Source organism: Gossypium hirsutum, chromosome D05, assembly GCF_007990345.1.
Source record: "Gossypium hirsutum isolate 1008001.06 chromosome D05, Gossypium_hirsutum_v2.1, whole genome shotgun sequence".
NCBI classification, from domain to species: domain Eukaryota; kingdom Viridiplantae; phylum Streptophyta; class Magnoliopsida; order Malvales; family Malvaceae; genus Gossypium; species Gossypium hirsutum.
Genome location: NC_053441.1, coordinates 14,133,698 through 14,155,963, shown reverse-complemented (window position 1 = coordinate 14,155,963; position 22,266 = coordinate 14,133,698). Strand labels below are relative to the sequence as shown.

At 33.5% G+C, this 22,266-nt stretch overlaps 1 protein-coding gene across 1 annotated transcript; it reads left to right on the top strand.

Moving 5' to 3' along the window:
* Positions 1-959: 959 nt before the first annotated feature.
* LOC121217746 (protein IQ-DOMAIN 1) lies at positions 960-4,877 on the top strand. The gene is made up of 6 exons (XM_041093875.1): positions 960-1,388; positions 1,905-2,011; positions 2,156-2,317; positions 2,990-3,217; positions 4,034-4,147; positions 4,236-4,877. The coding sequence occupies exons 2-6, from the start codon at positions 1,943-1,945 to the stop codon at positions 4,581-4,583; spliced, it is 921 nt and encodes a 306-aa protein (XP_040949809.1). The 5' UTR covers positions 960-1,388; positions 1,905-1,942; the 3' UTR covers positions 4,584-4,877.
* Positions 4,878-22,266: the final 17,389 nt, after the last annotated feature.

The following is a 22,266-nucleotide window of genomic DNA, read 5'->3' as shown; positions in this document are numbered from 1 at the left end:
TCAAGCATTGCTTAATTTTGAATTTGAAATATATCAATTAATCGTGTCACCATTCCAAATTTCACAAATTAACTCTCACTAAATTCTCTTATAACTCCACTTAATGCCACCTCGATCTTTATCGTTGAAATTGAACCATCCACATTTAATTTTTATTAACATTACAAAAATCAATGGATTATTTTTGCTTATTAGTTATTTAGTTGTTCAAGTCGTATATATTACAAAAAAGTACATGTTAAAGTTATTAATGGTCAAATGTCTAAAATGCTTAGGGAAATTCTAAAATTTTCCAGACTACTCCTATTTTTGAAAAAGTCTATTTAACCATATCTATTTTTACAAATCTTCAAAATTGCTCCTATTAATTTCTAAAGACTCCTTTTAAGGTTTTATATAATATATAGATTATATAGATATAGATAAACATTAAATTTAAAAAAAACTAAAACATAATAATAATTAAATTTTATAAATAAATTAATTAATTAACGTTTTTTTACAAAATACTTAAGTTGGCTTTGTTAAGTTTTAATGTCTAAAATATCCCTATTGATTTTTGATACTACTTAAAATGCTTCTTTTAATTTTTTATAATATCTAAAATGCCGTTATTAAATCCTAAAAACTCAATTAGAAGTTGGTTTTATATAATATATAAAAATCATACAAAAGAATGAGAAATGAATACCTTGAATATAAAATACCAAAGGCCTAAAATAAGCATTTAACAGTAAAAATTTAACTGATGCACTATTTTACTCATTTATCTACTGTATAAGGTCAAAGTTTCTCATTTTTCTGTGGAGGGTTAACATGCAATATGAAATATAATATAAGGACTTAATATATAAAAAAAAAATCTGCGGAAACACATGTTGTAGGGAGGGAGGAATCAGTGAACCATAGATTCACTTAGGCCAGCCTTTCTACATCAACATATTTCGTCTTCACTCGCGTTCAAAATTTTTAACTTTTTTTTTTTAAATAATTTTTTAGAAATCAACCAACACAACAAACTCCCCCAGTCCCCCCGCTCTTCATATCAGTTGTTGAACCCTTGATTGATGAGAGAGAGTTCAAGAATATATTTTTAATATGATTTCCCTCCTCTGTTAGACCAGCTTTTTTATTCATTGTGAGACAAAAATACAAAAAAGAAACAGAAGAAATTTATAACAAGAGAGAGGAAAAAGCTGGTAATGGGCCATAACAATGCACATTCCACACCCACCCTTTAATTATTCTTTTCTTTGATTTCAGGCTTTCCTTCTTCTTCACTACAACTCGAACCGTTGTTGTCACCAACTCCGCCTTTTTCTTTGATCTCCCAAAATCTTTGTTTTCAGTGTCGTCCTCCAAAAGTACCTCTTTTGACAGCTTTGTTGGTATGTCCTTGCTAACTCATATTCTTTTGTTTGGTTTCTTATTGCTTCTGGTTTTGTTTGCTTTAGCAAGGAGAAAAAAAAAGGAGCTATTTGGGGATGCCCCCATATGATTGGGAGGGATCCTGGGATCTGGGTTCTGGATGAGTAAAAGTTAGAAACTAATTTATCGTCTAAAAATCAAATCTTTGGTTTAGGATATTACGGGGTTTATGTTGCTCCTGCAATTTTCAGCTTCTTACAAAACTGTCTTGTTTGTTTCTGTTAGTTGATAACTGGGTTGACTTTGATTGTGACCTACTTGTTCATTTGTAAAAATGCTTGCTGGTTCTGTTTAGTAACTGCTACTTACTTTCCATGAATAATGTCCCCAACTTTCAAATCAAATCAGTTTCATAGCATATAGTTCAAAGTTTCTGAAACTTTCCTGTCATGTTCTTATAAGAATCTGAATTTTTTGTGTTCTAGTTTATGCCTGCTGTTGTTTTTGATGATCTTTGCACTGGAAAATACTGTTAGGTTGGTTCTAAGCTGGGTACAGATAATTACTATCAGCAATGGGTTCTGGAAACTTGTTCAAGTCAATAATAAATATAGTGAAAGATGACAACTCAAAGAAAGTAAAGGTATATTCTCAAACAGTCATAAACTAAGCTATGCAAGTCTCTACATTCCAGTTATAAATAAACCTAAGATTGCTTCTCTAGTCATTGATTTGCAATTTGAATCCTTGGGTTAATATTATCTATGATCTCATCTGTTTGGCACAGGGGTCTTCTGCTTCTGAAAAATCCAGTGGCTTCAAATGGAAGAAACACCAGCAAAAGGCATCCACTAGACCAGGTCTAATTAGTGGAAATTCTAATACTCTTGGCATGCCAATTGAGGACTTGGCAGCTACTAGGATTCAAACTGCATTCAGGGCCTATAGAGTATGTTGGTTTGGAGGTTCTACAAATAAGATCATAATATGTGAACACTTAAATATATGCACGTATGCCTTTACTTGCATTGGTGGTGGTTGTGTCTCAATGATGTTCGTCACAGAGCAATCAAGAAACTTTTACAATTGTGATTATATCTGTTATTTTTAGAGAACAGCATCTATTTTTTTTATGAGGTGAAGTTTTCATTCTTCCACAGATACTATATTATACCATAGAGAATACATGTATGACCTCTATTATGATTATACCGGAGTTCATGAACCAGATAACAGATGGTTTGCACATTAACTGGGTTCTGCATGGTAGTGTATGATACTCAGCTAATTGAATCACCAAATTGGAATGACTGGTGAAGTGACCTTCTGTGGTCTTTTCAAAAAGAACCAGTGGCAATCATTAAGTGCATTCGTGAAAATCTTTCTTATATAGGATAGGAGCAATGTAGGCACATTGTATGTGATAATCGATTGATATCATGAACAGGCATCTTACTATTTCCCCTGTTTCTAAATTCTTTTATAAGTTGACAATGGAAGTGTAGCTTTAATTTTCCTCTTTCACTTTTTAATCCACTTGCAGGTATCTTATAAGATATATGCTCACCAGTCACCATTGAGTTGGTAGAATGGTTTAATAATGTCTTTTCCCCTGATGCAGGCTCGAAAACAATTACGTCGATTGAAAGGTATTGTAAGATTGCAGGCTCAAACCCTAAATAGTTCCATCAAAAAGCAAGCTACAACAACATTAAATTATCTTCACTCGTGGAGCATCATACAGGCTCAAATAAGAGCTCGTCGACTCTGTATGGTAACAGAAGGCCATCTTAGACAGAAGAAAATAGCAAATCAGATAAAGCTTGAGGCAAAGCTACATGACATAGAGGTTAGAAGAGCCCTGGCTCATGAAAACTTGCATGAACTAAGGTCTTGACAGAATCCTTGTTAAGGCTATTAAAATTTTGAATTCATCTATGAATGCAATTTTGAACAGCTTACTACTCGGACAATTACTGCCACCTTATTTTCCACGGGATCATTGTTATACGTGTAATCATCAGTATAAAATTAAGAGCTTGCCAAGATTTGAGTGAAAGAAGTTTTGACACCTGGACATATGTAGGAATGGTCATTTTGGCATGCATATTCTGGCCTAGATTGTTGTCCGCACTATTGTGACTTGAATCTATGATGACCTTGTTGTCTGCACTGATCTAGTAATCTATTTTCATGAATTCTCTCCACTTGTTTCTTAAATAGTTTCTGATTTTTTTCCCATCATATCTCTTTGTGCAATCTTTCGTTCTGTAACTTTGGGGCATTTTGTCCTCCATCGACGTCCTGATATGAATTTTACTTTATAAGCAACTCATTGATTAGAGATTCCAGCTCCTGTGTGTTGCAAACTCATTGGATGCTCCAGAGTCAATAATGGTATGATGCTTGCGGAATTATTGACGAAGACTCATCATGTCATCTGTTTTGTCATTGCCAATTGCCAATTGCCATTTTATAGTTTGAGAGGTTTGATGTTTCATTTGCAAAGTGTCTAAAATTTTGGCTTGTCAAATCAAATAATCTCAGATGCTCCTGCTTCCAGATATCTTTGTTTTCTACATCCTCTTAATCTGCCAGGTTGAGAGTGGACTATTTAGCTCTTTTTCTTTCATTCATGTTTAACACTAGTTTAAATGGATAACAGGTAGAGTGGTCTTGCGGCCCTGAAACAATGGAGGAAATTCTCACAAAAATACATCATAGAGAAGAAGCAGCCGTTAAGCGGGAACGAACTATGGCATATGCCTTTTCCCATCAAGTATGCCATTTTCCTTAGCTGTAACTTGTGTTCATTTGGTGCAAGTTGTATGAGCAATGAGTAACCATGGTATATGCATAATTTGCAGTGGAGGGCCTCCAATTCTGACAATAATGGGATTGGCAATTACGAGCTTGCTAAAGCTAATTGGGGTTGGAGCTGGGTGGAACGCTGGATTGCTGTTCGTCCATGGGAAAGTCGCCTCCCTGCTCAGTCTATTACCCCTAAGAAGCCGCTGAACAGACAGATAAACAAGGCTAGTAAAAACTCGAGTTCACCGAAACCAAAACCGAAACCCCATTTTTCTAATGAGAAGGAAACCATGAAGATGAAGCCTAGGAGGCTGTCTTACCCTGGTGCTGAGAAACCAACTGCACGTCAACAAAGCACCAAGGCTGAAGAAGAGAACAATAAAAAGGGAGAGAGAGTGGTTTAGCAGCAAAGCCAAAGACGAGACATAGAGCATCCATTTGGTTTTCAAGAATTCATGCTGTCAATAAACTTATGGGCTATATAAGCGTGCAAAATCCTATTTTCTTTTACTTAAGTATTTATATTTTATACTACCTTGGTTTTGTTTCTAGCTTTTTGTATATGGTGAGAAGTTGATGTCTTGCAAAATTATCGAACCGCTTGGTTTCGGGAGCAGAACAGAAATGGTGATTCTTTACTATGTTTATCTTATACATATAATAATGAAGTGTCAGATTTTCTTTTTGGTACTGTAAAATCATAACATTTTCAATTTTTCCTTATCTTTTCACTGTTTTATTAAACATGTTTGATTGTAAATCATCAATAATTTGGAAAAGTTTGATAAACGAATTTCCTTCTGTTGAGTACCCCTAATCTCATTACTTCTTATTCATGTTTCTAATAGCATCGGCTTTTTATCACACATAAAAAAAACCAACCATGGTTACGAAATACATTTGTTTATCAAATTTTGAAATAATCTATTAATCATATTTTATTAATTGAAATAATCTTAATATCAATTTCATAAGCTATCAAGTTCCTTAATTAAATATTCTATTATGAATTTAGAACATCATAAATTTGTAAATTGATTATTTGAATTTAATAATTATAAATTATTTAATTTAAATTAATTTGATAACTCAGATTGATTAAAATTTTGTGAATATCATGATTAATCATGTGAAAGAATATAACATAAAATATGTATAAAAGCAATAATACATGCAAATGCTATTCGTTTTTTAATTTTGTTGATTTGTTGAAAATTCACGATATTAATTTTATGATAGATTTACAACCTATAACGACATGATTGTTATAGGTATAAAATAGTCACTTCTCTATAACTCGTAAAATATTGATAGTCAAATGACTATAACAAATTTAGCTGAATCAAACTAATTTAGATTATAATTAGAACTATCGAAAATTTATTGTACAGACCATTTCCACCACTTACAATATGGGCCTAAGCAATAAAATTAATACATGGCATCATTTTCTTTCCAATGTGATTGGTTTAAAATTATCCTAAATTGAATTCCCTATGATACAAATCTGTGAGACCGGATGACTTAACCCGTGCCACGGGTGAATAAATACAATTTTTCTGATATACAAAAAAAAAAGATAAGGTTTTGTAAAATTAAAAATTTTATTCTGATGGTGCCCCTATTTGCAATTAGATTAAAGTATAGTTCAAGTTTTTAAATTATTTTTAGTTTACTCTATCTATTTTATATTATAGTAATTTAAATTTTTTCTTTAAAAATTCTTTTTGTTACATGAATAATTTTTTATAGTAAAATATCACACCATCAATTTTAACAAAATCTTTTTAATAAAATTAATAATTAAACTTAAAATGGTTAAATAAAAATAAATAAATTCTAAATACATAAAATTGGAGCACATTTAAAAAAAAATAAAAAAGAAATGCGCGGCCCTCCGATCTCAATCAAGCACGTTTTGAGTTTGGGGATTAATTCAAAGTTGACACCTAAAAGGGAAGCATAAAAAATAAAAAATTTCTCAAAATTACAAAAACCAATATTTTCCACTCCAAAATTCCCTCCACGAAGAGAAACGAAGCAAACATCCGAAAACAACTTGAATTGAAAAAAATTCACTTCCTCCCCTCCAAAACCCACCATTACTTATGTCCCATCCATCCTTCTCCTCCCTCTCAACACCAAATGGCTATGGCTGCTCTCTCCATTTCTGAAAATGACAACAAGGAGAACATCTCTCCTTTCTCCTCCAAAACCCTCCTATCTCTTCTCCCAAAATCTTCATCCTCCACCAAAAAACCAAGACCGAGGAAACCTCTTCAAGACATTACCAATCTCCTTCTCCCTCAAATCTCTTCTACTCTGCCTCCACCCAATGCTGCAAATCCGGTTTCTCCCCAAGCTATGGTATACCAACCGCAATGGAGAAAGAGGCGAGCTGCAGATGGGCACCAATCAAATTGCATGAAGTCTCGTTTTGTGTATAATTGTATAAACCTTAGATAGTTCCAAACATCGATACTCACAGTGCACTGTCTTCATTCATTTCTCAATTACTTCATCTCTTTGATTGAGTTTTCTTTTTTTGACCTTTTTATACATTTACTCATGGATGACATAGTATGGTATGTCTCCAATATCAAAATATAACTTATTTTTAGACTAATAATATTACCGTTTCATGTTTTCGGATCTGTCAAAAGATAGACACATTAATGAGAAAGGAACTGTATCAAGCTGTGAACTGACAAATTAAATCAAATTTTTTTCTCTTAAATAAATTTAAATTCAACTAAAAATATTAAATTTTGATTAGTTATTCTCTTATTAGAGAGAGATAAGATACACCAAAAGGAATATAAATTAATTTATAATTAGACGAATTCAGTCATTTCACACTTTTTTTTAAGCTTTTGGATTAGTTATAAATCTTAATGCTTAATTTTATCTCTTACTGTACGGGGGCGTAGACTAGACTAGGCTTGTTTTGGGCTCGGCATAAGTTATGAATTTGTGATTTCCGCACGTCCTACATTAAGAGCTCATTTCCATTTAAGAAATTATGATGTTCAAAGCGAATTTAGGCCTAATCCAGTTTTGAGTTATGGGTGGGCTTGTTTCAACGATTTGGGTATTTTGACCCATAATGGTAGAAATAAAGACAAGCAATGAGACACAAACAAACAAGGGTTAGCACTTAGCAATTCTAGTAGTCTTCTATGGTTGTATCACTACACTTTTCGTATCTTTGAGAATCGAAGTGTGAATCTCCACATATTTATTTTTAATTTTATCAAAATCCCAAAGTAACACTATTTTATCCATTCTCCATTTGGAACCAAACAAACAAACTTGGCCTATTTTAACATCAGCTCTACTTTTTAGTTTTCACTATTATTTTCAACCTATGAGCTAATGAATCTTCATTTCCCATGGCAACAATTCAATGGTGTGCTCAGCAAGGCACTATGATATATAGTGGATTTAACATGTGTTTCAAGGTTTTAATAGAAAAAATATTAGAATTTTCCATATAATAAAAATAAAAATATTAGATGACATAAGATCGACGTCTAATAATGACAAAGTAAAATGATTAAAACAGCCTTTTTTTTCACATTATTTCTTCTTTAGAACCCCGTTTTCGACTTTACAAGAATTCGAGAAGACGTGACCCTTTCATGCATCTAGTGGATATGTGATGATAAAATTAAGTTAAAGTCGAGCTTTCTTGAATGCTTTATCATATGTTCACAATTATACTAATCAAAGTCTTCCAATGCTGAAATGTATATGTACCACATATACATACACATACATATATGCATCAATCTGCAAATGTGAATCAGGGCTCAACTACATTATTTTTTTATGATATATATCTTTTATTCATTTGGTGTCCTTTTCATTTATTTTTTTGGTTGAGAAACGGGGGTCATTTTCATTGGATTAAGGAAAGCAACGTTCCCGTGGCCTATATATACTGCTTGTTATGCGAAGCATGGACGAACAAGAAGACTGTAGTGTCTAAAACCGCAACAAGAAAATGGCTCAATGGCGATTTCTTGCATTATGCTTGATGCTGATATTGTACTCGGTATCAAGATCTGAATGTCGCCTTCTTAATGCGAACATTAATGGGGAAAATCAGACCACATCTTATCGAATGTTGCCCCTTTCTACTAGTTCAGGGAAGGTGTATCGTTTCAGCACAGGGATAAGAGATGATTTGTCCGAAAACGAAGACCTGTACGAGTCAAAACGCCTTAGTCCTGGTGGCCCTGATCCCAAACATCACTGATGCAAATCCCTTTGTCACTACTGATCATCTCATGTATGTTCTGATGAAAGAAATAAAAACTGACTTGAGACCTGGTTGTACTGACAACAAGATATGTCATATGCAATTTTTAAGTAATGCAAAGTATCTGATTTATGTTGTTTGGATATTGTTTGTGTAATGCATTTGGTTTTACATTGCTTCTTTTTTCTTTTCTTTTCGATATATATATTTATGTTATTTAAAGAGTGTGCTGTGCATGATGATTTAGAGCAGAGAATGCCCTTGACTGTCTCCTGTTTACTAGACTTTTCGTTCTCTAGCTAGAGAGAAACTTGGACAACAGAAAACACAGTGATGATTTCTTGGTTTGGCAATTACTAACCAAGGATATTAAGCTGAATGTGGTGCACCTGGACACATTGATCATATGTCCGATTCAAAATTAGCCTTTTTAGTTAAAGTGATTAGGTTTTCTTCTCTTTATGCTTTCAAAAAATATGCTGAGTGATATAGCTCAACTAGTTATTTGATGAATACAAAGAGTGGGATGCGATACAAATAAACCCTAAAACATGTCTACTTTGTTTTTTCAGAAATCAGAAAATGGATTCCAATTTAAGTCTGATTTATTTGTGGGGAATGAACCTGTGTTTTGTTCGTGCTAATGACAGAAATGCAGTAAGAAACGAAAAAGAAGAAGAAAGATGAGCTTATTTTCTTTATGGCCATTAGGGATCACATCCTTTTTGTATCATTAGGAACATGTAGAATTAATCTATACGTAATATTACAGTGTAAGTTTATCGAAGCAATGCTCTGATCTCAGAACAAAAGATCATGAAATGGCACAAACTTGGTCTAGGGGTTGACTTAGGTTTACTACAATTAAATATCAAACTATGATGGGCATGCATGGTCATAGAGCACTCAAGAACCCAACAAGGTCATCATCAGCAGCCACTTTTGATGTAGTGGATGTCTCGAAAAGTAACTCGAACGTGAAAGACGTGACTTTTAGATATTTCCTATTGGATAAGGAGAAAAAGCTAGGCTAGTTGGCTTTGTTAAACGCTTTGAAGATTTTGTCTCGCTCTAATAAAAGACAAATTGAAACATAAACCAAATGCTGAAAGCATATTTATGCGCCACATACATTTGCAAGTATGAATCTGGCATATTGGATTCCATGATTATAATGCTTTTGGAGGCTGATGTTTACCAGTTTGATTGGTCAACTATAACTATATCGTTTCTCTGGTTTGTATATATCTTTATACAGTACACCCCCACCCCCCACCTCTTCCAATATTGGATGACCTGTTCAAAGATAAAACAACATCACATCTACATATGGCTAGCTTGCGAAAGTGTGCATGCCTGATCTTACTGATACGCTATGCAGAGTCTGAACTTGGATTATCCTTTAATAACAAATAGTTCAATTTATTAAGAATATATATGTATATATATATTTATATATACATGTATATATGATGGTTAATGAAAATGTAGAATTCTTGGCAGTCTACTGTGTTACTAGCCTTCTCACTTTCTTGAAGCAGGATGAACTTTATCTGCATTTGAGTACAGGAGATTGTGGGGGCAGTGAGATTGATTTCGGTTGAGATTGGAAATAGTTGTGATGGTGAAGTTAGTTACTGTAGTGTTAAGTTTAAAACAAGCATTTAGATATAAGTTTGAGTTCAAACATAGAGATTAAGGTAAGATAAGAATATAAAAAAAAAATCATTCAAAGAACTTAGATTAGAATATTTTAGCAATTTATGTGTTACAGTGGTTAGAGGTTTTGTTAGACATCTAGATTATATAAAGGGTTCAAACTATATCGTCTTCATTCTCCCGTGCTCGAGGCCGATAAAAAATTAATTAAAATTGATATTTATATTAAAATAAGTTACTAAAATAAATATTAAATAAAATGAATTAATGGAAAATTTCCCTCATTGAGGCTCACCAATTGGACCTCCTCCCCTTGTGTGAAATTGAAAGGGTCGAGTGTGTTTGAAATCCCTACTGAAAGTGCATCCAATGGGACTCAAATTAGTGCCCATCTCCTGTGAAACTAATTTTTTCCTAATTTAAAGCAGAAGATTCCAACACAATTAGGCAATGGTGGCCTGAACATGCTAATAGACCAGCATTGAGCTTAAACCAAAAACCTTATGCTAGGTTAGTTTTCCATATAATGCAATTTGTAGAAAAAAACAACCAAAATACGATATAAAATATGAAACCAAAGCATAAGTCAAGCACAACTTGACAATAATTGTACGAAAATCTAAATAATAATTATTAGTAACATATTAAAAATCAAATAAATATATGGTACTCGCGATTTGGTTTTTTAGTGATATATTGGAGGATTTAGGTATTAAACTATAAAGAAATAGAACAAGAAAACAATTAGGTCTGCTAGCTTAATTAGGGTAGACTTTACAGTACAACATTCACTTAGGAAACCTTATAAAAGTAGTTCTTTTTTTCTTTTCTTAATACAACCTGGAGATGCTTGAGAAGTGAATACTTTAACCAGCTTAACAATGGAGAGACCTATGGGTTTTGAATTAGGAAACACTGAATGGAGAAGCCTTTCCACACTATCTTCTTTGACGATTTTTATGGCTGAAAAGGAGCCATTTAGAATGGTAAGACTCTTGCTGCTTTTCAAACCTAGAAAGGTGCTGCCATCTCAATTATATTATCTAATGAACATGCATAGTTTGAAAGCGTGACCTACTAATTTAGGTTTATTGGAATATTTGGATAAGATAGTAAGTGGGTACATGGAGAACTAATAATTAATCCAGTTAGGTAAATTAGCAGTAATGTAACTAAAGTTTGAGATATGGATTTTGGCAATAGCTTGAAAGTTGAAACAAAAGTGAAGTCCAAATCATTATTCATTTATAGATAATGCTAAAAGTATAATTATAACTTTGTAACGTGATCAACACTAAATAGGTAAGTATATATGTAACTTTTAAATTCAATAATATAATTATAAAATTTTAATCAACAATGATTCCTTTAAATAATTAGTTCAAGATGTACCCATCATATCCAAACGGACCAAAACCGACCCAAATCCACCATCATAATCATGTAGTTATTATTTATTAATTTGTTCTTTGCCTGGTCAACTTACAGGAAGTACTTCCATTAAAAAATTCTGTGGTACATATCAAGTTTGTCAATCTGCTAAGTGCTAATACAAGTTCGGCTTGGGTTGTATTGATTCAAATTTTAGGTATTTATGGATTAAGTTATTTTTTTTATCTAACTTTTAATTCGAGGTTGTTTCAATCTTTCCGTAAATTTATTTTAAGGTAGATATCTCCTTTGGTAAATAATATGGTTTTGTACATTAGTAGCATTTTAGTCTATTTTCTAACTTCGTTAAATTGAATGCTATGAACCAATTATATTTATTGATGAATCTGTCACATGTAATAATTTGATTGACCTACGCAATATTTTAAACTGTTGTGGAATATAATTTTGTTGTGATCTCTTTAGTGTTATAAAATTGTGGCACAAGAAAAAAAAATCAAAATAGATATTGAGGCATGGCAGACTTTCTTTAAAGTGTTTTATACCTTGAGGATACAACAAATTCTTAAAACATTCAAAACAAAATAGTTAAATAATTACCGCTTTTGTAATAAGTGCTTAACTATTGTTATGAATTATGTGACATTGTTATTCATTAAACATCATACTTTTTATCTACATAAATGTCATGCCTTTTCACAACACAATTATTGACATAAGTTGTGTAGTTACATTATATGACAACTATTTAAATTTTTAATTTATTATTTCAACCAAACTATTCTAATGTACAAATATATTTTAAAAAATATAAATAAAATATTAATCAAAATAAAATAATTGCACTAGGAATATCAAACCCAAGTACCCATATTTTTTTACATGATATATAAAAGCCCACTAAATAGGTTTAATCCAATGAGCATAACACTTAATGATATTTGTTTATTCATAAAGAATAATTTATTTTGTATTATTTATTTTGAACTTTTCTAAACAATGTAAACTTTAAATAAATTAATAACATTGCAAACTGCTAACAATTAGATGGAATGGATGGTGGCAAGAGGTTCTTCCATGAGAAATCCCAAACTTAGGGTATAGCATTAATCTCACTCACCTTGAAGAATGGTTTGAATGCCTACATCTATGTTCTCTGGCAGGGGTACCAACTTTGGTTGCATGGCTGGGATATAGAACCAATGGTTAGTAAGTGGCGGCCTTGTATAGGTTAGAGAAAGGGTTTGTTTACTTGGGTTGGCAACAAAATTCAATCTTGGAGACCCCATAACATAAGAAAGTGGTTAAGGAATAGAAGACTTCGTGGTGGACTAACAAGGCAGGGGTAAGTCTTTTTACAGAACAATGCATACTGCTGTATATATAGATTATTTCATTTTAGGAATATTCCTAGTAATCTTGTAGATAAGCAACTTTGTGAATCTTGGGATATTGACGTAATGTTGGAACATTGGCATTAAACAAAAGCAAAAACAACAAACATAAACAATGAAATCGAAGCAAAATAAAGAAGGAACAGCAGCCAAAACAAATGAAATATATGAGAATTACAAGTTTAATTTGACAGTTACCTAATGGCTTAACTGCCCCTACTAATACATGACTAATTGGTAACTTAAATTACACACAAACTGAGCTGAAATATCAGCCATTACATCAAAGACTAATCCTACCAGCTTTGCTGAACTTGTTACAAGTAAACTAACAAAGTTATATGTAAACAAAATAAACAAAACATCTTGTTGCATTCGGTTTAGCTCCAATGCTACACTTCAAGCAGTGTTGCTGCTGGTTGCTTGTTGCACTGCAGGCCCAAGTTCAACACTCTTCATTGGACTGTATGCAATAGACACCAATTTCTCTTCTCAAAGTTTCAAATCTAGTAGCTTCTAATGGCTTGGTTAGTATATCAGCCAATTGAGCTTCTGAGCTACAATGAACAAGACTGACTTCCTTTGATTGTTCAGCCTCTCGAACAAAATGAAATCTGATCTTGAAATGTTTAGTCTTTCCATGAAAGACTGGATTCTTGGCTATGGCAACTGCAGATTGGTTGTCTACCCTAATCTTAGTTGGTTTAGCTTGATCTTTATTAAGATCATATAGGAGCTTTTTGAGCCAGATGGCTTGATTAACAGCTGCAGCAACTGCAATGTATTCTAATTCAGCTGTAGACTGAGCAATAGTTTGTTGCTTCTTTGAACTCCAGCTAAAAACACCTGATCCAAGTGTAAAGAAGTAACCAGAGGTGCTCTTCATGTCATCAACAGAGCCAACCCAATCACTATCAGAGTAACCTGTCAGCTTAAGCTCATTTCCCTTTTCGAACTTAATTCCATAGCTTAAGGTTCCTTTAACATATCTAAGGACCCTTTTGCAGCTTTGAAATGAATCACATCACAGCAATGCATAAACCTTGACAGAAGACTAACACCAAACATGATATCATGTCTATTTGCTGTTAAATAAAGCAAGCAACCTACCAGACTTCGATACTGCTTTTCATCAACTTTTTCTTAATTTCCATTGCTAGTCAGCTTCTCCCCTTAAGCCACAGGTGTGCTGACTGTTTTGCAGTTCTGCATACAAAATTTGTTAAGAATTTTCAAAGCAAAGGCATATTGACTGATAAAAATCCTTTGATCAGATTGATGCACTTCCATACCAAGGAAGTATGTCATAACTCCCAAGTTTGTCATTTCAAACACTTCTTGCATTTGAACCTTGAATTCACTGATCATTTCATCTTTGCTTCCAGTCACAAGTAAGTCATCCACATAGAGAGAAACAATCAACAATATCTCACCTTTTGATCTTTTCACATAAAGTGTAGCTTTACTAACACTTTTCTCAAACCCGAGCTTAGACAGGTATGTGTCAACCCTGTCATACCAGGCCATAAAGTGCCTTTCTTAGTCTATACACTTTGTCTTCCCCTCCTGCAACTTTGAATCTATCAGGTTGCTCGATGAAAATCTCTTCCTTGAGAAAGCCATTCAGAAATGCTGACTGTAGCCCTTCACCACAAGCCTAGCCTTATGCTTGTTCAATGAGCCATCAGCATTATACTTGGCTCTAAACACTCATTTAACACCAATGGCTTTCTTGTGATCAGGTCTGTTTACCAGTTTCCAAGTGTCATTCTTGTGGATCATCTCCAGTTCTGCTTCCATGGCTTTCTTCCAGTTCTTGTCCCTGACAGCTTCCTCAAAGTCAGATGGTTCAACTATTGCCGCATTACACCTTTGGTAGATGTTAGCAATGGTTCTGGTGCCTCTCATAGAAGCATCATCAACTGCTTCATTATTTGGTCATTCTTCTACAGGTTCAAGAACAAAGTCTAGCTGATCCTCTTCAATCAAGCATGCTTCAGCACCATTCCAGCTCCAAACCTTTTCTTCATCAAATCTTACATCCCTGCTCACCAAAATTTTCTTTGTTGAGGGATCAAACACTCTATAACCCTTATTGGTACTGCTATAGCCAACAAAGATCCTTGAAATAGCCCTACTTTCGAGCTTAGTCTTTTTTTCTACTGGAATGTGGGCATAACAGACACAGCCAAACACTTTCAAGTGTGAAAAGATTGGCTTGAGTCCATGCCATGCTTCAAAAGGAGTCTTGTCCTTGACAGCACGAGTTGGCAACTTGTTGAGCAAATACACTGAGGTATTGATTGCTTCAGCCCAAAATTTGCTTGGTAGTTTTCCCTGAAATAGCAAACATCTGGCCATATCAAGCACAGTTCTATTCTTCCTCTCACATACTCCATTCTATTGAGGAGCGTACACTATTTTCAGCTGATGGTGAATCCTAGCTTGTTTTCTGAAATCTATCTAATAGATACTCAGAACCATTTTCAGTTCTTAAGGCTTTAATCTTGCAACCAATCTGATTTTCAACCAAAGCTTTAAACTTGCTAAATGCTTCAAACACTTCAGACTTCTGCTTCAAGAAGTAAACCCAACAAAACCTGGTCAAGTCATCTATAAACAGGATAAAATATTTACTGTCATTCAATGAAGGAGTCTTCATTGGTCCACAAACATCAGAATGTACTAATTCGAGTTTTTCTCGAGCTCTCCCTACACTGTTAACTGGAAAAGGTAATCTAGCCTGCTTACCAAGCTAACAAGCTTCATAAACAGTATCACTGACCTCAACCTTGGACATGTCCTCAACCAAGTCCAGCCTATGCAACAGATCAAGTGACCTAAAATTGGCATGGCCTAATCTCTTATGCCAAAGACCAGTGCTATCAACAAGACTGGTATAAGCCTTTCTCTTAATTTGACTCACATAAAGCATAAAGCACCTATTAGTCATAACTATTGTAACTAGCTTCTGACCAAATGAGTCTTTAACAATGCACGAACCATCTCTAAAGACCAAAGTGTATCCTTTTTCCACTAACTGACCAACACTAAGTAAGTTCTGGTCTATGTCAGGCACAAAAAGCATATTAAAAATTACTTTGTTACCTGAACTAGTGCTGATCATCACATTTCTTTTGCCTTTGGCTTCGATCAGGTTCTCATGTCCAATTCTGAACTTTGAAGCAAAAGTTCTGTCAAGATCCTTAAACAGCTTCTCATCAGCTGCCATGTGGTGTGAGCAACCACTATCCACCAACTAGTCACACTTGACTTTGTCTGTGCCAGCAAAGTAGGAGGCTGTGAAAACATGCTCCTCCTGAGCTTGAAGATCCACAGCAGCTCGAGCTTGCTGCTAAATAGATTCATTCCCTTTGTTTCTGTACACCTTTTCAACATGGCCTAACTGTTTGTAGCTTCTGCACTGAATGTCAGGTTTGTACCAATAGTACCTTTTCCGAGTGTGTGGTCTTCTTGCAGTGAATACATGGTGGAAACACTATTTTTGGCTGTATCCCTCATTGGTTTCTCTTTTCTGTTGAGCCAAGACTTCTTCCCTTTCTGATTTGAACCTCAGCCTTCATTGGCCTTTGCTTGGAAAGCTCCTTCAGGATGCTCTTGCTGCCTATTGGCCTTCCTTTGCTCAAGTACATACAGAGAGTTAACCAGCTCAGATAATGAGATAGCTAACAAGTCTCTCTAGTCCTCAAATGATGAAATCTTTGACTCAAATTTTTCAGGGAGAGTGGTGATGAACTTTTCAACAACTCTGCTCTCACTGAAGTCTTCTCTGAGGAGCCTTATGCTGTTGACAGTGGCCACTATCCTGTCTGAATACTACTTGATGTTCTCAGTTTCTTTCATCTTCAAGTTTTTAAAGTCTCTCCTAAGATTTATCACTTGCTGCTGCCTTGTTTTGTCCGACCTCATGAAATCCTCATTCAGCTTCTCCCATGCCTGCTTAGGTGAATCACAGGCCATTATCTTGGTGAAGATTACATCTGATACTCTATTCTACAAGAAGGACATTGCTTTATGCTTTTTGGAGCACTCTTCACTATGTTGCCTCATCTGAGCAGTGGTGGGATTGGCCCTCAATAGAGGTGGTTCGGTGTCGTTTTCAATCACATTCCATAAATCGTGCGCTTGAAGGTATGTTTTCATCTTAACTACCCAAATGTGGTAGTTCTCTCCAGTAAACACAGGTGGTGGAGGTGGTGTTAAACTCATCCTGTTGAAACAAAACCAACAACTTCGATTTCTTTCTTCTCCAAGCTTTGTTTTGACAAAAAACACAACCAACAATAGAGGCCTTTAAAGATAACATGCTCTGATTACCATTTGTTGAAACATTGACATTAAACAAAAGCAAAAACAACAAACATAAACAATTAAATCGAAGCAAAAGAAAGTAGGAACAGCAGCCAAAACAAATGTAATTGAAGAACCACACTAATATCTCATTAAAAAATTAAAATATATGAGAGTTACAAGTTCAATTTGACAGTTACCTAATGGCTTAACTGCCTCCACTAATACATGACTACTTGATAACTTAAATTACGCACAAAATGAGCTGACATATCAACCATTACATCAAAGATTAATCCTACCAGCTTGTTACAAGTAAACTAACAAAGTTACATGTAAACAAAATAAACAAAACATCTTGTTGCATTCGGTTCAGCTCCAATGCTGCACTTCAAGCAGTGTTGCTGCTGCTTCTGAGTTGAGTTGCTGCTGGTTGCTTGTTGCACTACAGGCCAAAGTTCAACACGTAATAGTGCTGAGTTGGCGTGTATGTTGTTTTGTAGCTTATACTACAGGGTGGTTCTCCCCTGTAGCAAAATTTTGCTTTCCTACCAAAATCCAGCTTAGTCAAGCCATATTGTACGAATAATCCGATCATGAGCATGAGAATCAAGTGTAGTCATGAGATAACATTAAATTTGTCTCCAAATCACCATTTTAAAGGCCCTATTTGAGCATGTAGGCACCAAGGAAAGAAGGAGATCAACAGAATGCAATGTTGGTCTCTTCATACCCTGTGCAATAAAAGATATTTCAATTGAACAAGACAACTAGAAAGTATATTCATTTCTCCTTTCATACCATAGTTAGGTATATTACTATCTTGGGCTCCCTACGATGATTGGAAAAAAGAAGAGAAGGGTTTTCAAAGACATTGTGGATAAAGTTATGTAACACTCCTAACCCGTATCCGTCGTCGAATTAGGGTTACGAGGCATTACCGAACAAATTCAACATTTTTAAAACCAAACTGATCACAACGTAAAAATTTAATTACTTTCGCATAGCTATTATAATTTACAATCAAAATGTAATTAACATCGTACTCAAACCTATACATGCCATAAGATTGAGTTCAAATATTTAACAAAATACCAAAAGAAGTCGATAGTGTGATGGACTATGCTGATGATTCCCGAGCTCGTAACGCGTCTCCAAAATCTATAAAAGCAAATGGACGAAAACAAACAAAGTAAGCTTTTATAGCTTAGTAAGTCTACAGCATAACTAAATGTATATAAATATATAAATAAAGTTACTTTTTAATCTATTTCACTGAGATTTCAATTAACACGAATAACTAATATTTATATATTATTGTACTCAGACCATTTCATTTATAGACAGATATGCATACCTGTCGAAAGCGATCAATTGAATATATATTTTTATACCAAACAACATTACAACGAATGTATACAACCGAGCATATATATATTATACACATATCATAACCGAATGTGTATGAATACTCATTTTAAACTTTAAACCAATACAAATCTAATACATATGAACGAATACATTCATTTTCATCAAATACTTATAAACCAAGGTATATATATATCTCAAATGCATATATAGTTACTAATCAAATATGTGTACCGAATATTTAAAAGTATATATTTATCAAATGCATAATCCCAGAGCATATATATATTTCTCAATTGTATAAGCCGGATATATATAATCATCAAACGCACTTAGCCAAATGTATATATATAAATATACTTATCAATTAAATATATCCAAAATCATATAATTGTACACCTAATCACATATTTAAAACAGATTCACCGGCATTTAGCCTGCTAGGCTTTAAGCCTGATTCAGTACACTGGCACTTAGCCTGCTAGACATATAGTCTGAAATATTTCACCGGCATTAAGCCTGCTAGACATATAGTCTGAAGTGTTTCACCGGCAATAAGCCTGCTAAGCGCTATGCTTGAAAATCTCAATTTTCCCATATACAGAATAATTTCCTCAAATACTTATTAATAGCAAACACACATTCATTGTAGTCCATATTCAATCACAAAAGAGTTTGCGAATCATACATTCGATTCAATTCAAGAATCTGTACACAAATATACATTTAGATATATTCGAACTCCTAAGTACATTTTTAACATTTATACCTTAAAATATAATCAAGACTTATTCATATATATATATATATAGATGTTCCAACTCCATATACTTACTTATTCGAAATTATCTGTACAATTACAACATACATACTTTTAATCAAACCCAAATGTTTTTACATACATCTATATGTTCGAAACTTATGTATACATATGTATTATACATATCTTTAATTTAAGCAAGAATTTATACATGTATTTACTTACATATATTTGAATCTTAAGTGCACATATATATAACTCTCATACAACCAACCAAATTCAAGTATATGTATACATATAGATACATATATATAATTATTTGAATTTATATATATAACTTTATACCATTCATACTTTAACTTAGTTCAAAAATTTATATAAGCAAATACCTATATATTTGAACATTGTATATACATATTTATACCATTTATAATTTGAATTTATTCAATTAAATTACTTTTAATTATAGCTCAACAACAACATAATAGATATTCATACATATATATATTGATTTAATAACATTAAATAGCTAATAGACTTACCTCGGACGATGGAAAATCGAAGTCGGACGATTATTCGACTAATTTGGCTCTTCCCCGATCTAACTCCGATTTCTTTGGTTCTCGATCTAAATATATTCAAAATAAGATAATTTATTTATTAACACATTCAATTTAATCCAAAAACACATAATTTGGAAAATTACTATTTTGCCCCTAATATTTACACTTTTTGCAATTTAGTCCCTATTGCATAAAACACAATTTATACAAAATTTGCCCATACCACACAAGGGCCGAATATTCATGGTTCTCATACAAGTCCACACATTGCATTTATTTCACACTTTAGTCCCCAAAAATTTAATTTCACAATTTAGCCCTATTTACTCAATTTCACTAAAAATTCCAATACAAAATATATTAATCTAACAAATATATTTCATATTTCACCTAATAACATCATAAAACTCAAGCATTCATCAATGGAACATTTCAAAATCATCCACAATTCACAAAATTAAGATATGGGTTTTGAAGAACACGAAGCAACGATCTCAAAAACGTAAAAATTATCAAAAACCGAAGTAAAACATACCTTGAATTAAGCTTGTTAATGACCGAATACCTCAAAGCTTTTAAACCCTATTTGTTTTTCTAAGTTTCGGCAAAGGAAGAATGAAAATAATGGCTTCAATTGATTTATTATATCATATGTTTATTTAATTATTAGTTTACTATATTAACCTTTAATACAAAATATATAAACCTTATAATATAAGGTCATTTTTTACCATTATCACCCACTCACTACTTTATGGTCTTATTGCATCATAAATCCTTCCATTTAAAAAGACAACAACAATTAGGTGCTTTTATACTTAACCCCTAAATTTTTATTTTTCGCGATTTAATCCTTTTATTTAATCGGGCACTCAAACAACAAAATTAAAACATGAAAATTTCACACAATCAAATGCACACAAAGTAAACACAAAATAATATTGAAATATTTTTAGGACTTGGATTTGTGGTCCCGAAACCACTATTCCGATTAGAGTCAAACCGGGTTGTTACAAGTTAGAACAAGAATTAAGTCATTATAGATAGAGTTAGAACAAGAATTAAAGTATGATTGAAAAAAATTCTTTCTCTCGGGGGAAGAGAGATATTTGTTAAAGAAGTTCTTCAAGTAATTTCAATGTATACAATGCAATGCTTCTTACTCTCGAAATCTCTTTGTGATAAGATAACGAAGGTAGTAAGAAGGTTTTGGTGGAATAACAATGATGAAGGAAAAGGAATATCTCAGCTCAAAAGGAATAAAGTTTGTCAACCAAAGAGTATAGGGGGCATGGGGTTCTAGGATTTGCGCACTTTATCAACCTTGCTCTTTTAGCGAAACAATGACGACATCTCCTTCTCAACAAGAACTCACTTTGCCATAAAATATTTAAAGCTAGATACTTTCCGAATTGTTCCTTTATGGAAGCAAGTGTTGGTTGCAACCCCTCTTTCCTTTGGTGAAGTATTTGGAACAGCAAAGCTATTCTTCATAAAGGTACTAGATGGTGGATTGAAATGGTCTCACCACACGAATTAAAGATTTTTGGACTCCAACCCAATTAAATTCCTTGTCTCTATCCCCTTGTACCAACTTCAACGAAGGATCTAAGGTTTGTGAACTCATTGATGCAAGCTGAATGGTTTAGAGGGAGAACTTTATTAAGAGGAAGTTCTCTAAAGAGGAAGCAGAGGCAATTTGCAAGATTCTATTAGTGAACCAGAATGCTAAAGATAAATTGATCTGGAATTGGAATGCTGATGGGAATTACTCAGTTCGAAGTGGGTATAGGTGTTTACTTCAACCGGTTAACAACTTGGGACCTCATAGAATTGCATGAAAATTTATATGGAAAGCGAAGGTGAGCAACAAAATCAAGATCTTTTGTTGGAGAGTGTGCAATAATATTCTCCCCTTAGGTTGTGCTTTCAATGCACGAATACAAGGCGTGAGTTTTGCTTGTTTAAGATGTGGAAATGAGTTAGAAGATATTATGCATGCCTTGCATGAATGCCCTATTGCTAAGAGTGCATTGGCCTTAACTGGATTTTCAATTCAGACTTACGATGGGGACGTGAACAATGGGGGGAATGGATTGAATTTGTAACTCGGGAATCAAAGGAAGATGGTTTTGACAGGTTTTTTTTGATTTGGACATTATGGAACTCAAGAAATGTTTCATTTTTTCGCAATTCCAATAAAACCAATGTGAGAATTGTTGAAAGTGTCAAGAATTGTACAAAGATTTCACTGAAGCAAATGTGAGAAGCAAAAGAACTTATGGTTATTCACATTGCTGCCAATGAAGAAGCCAAACTTGTTGGAACTTTCAGCAAGAAAAAGAACAAAATCGATTGAAGCAAAGAAAAAGAAAC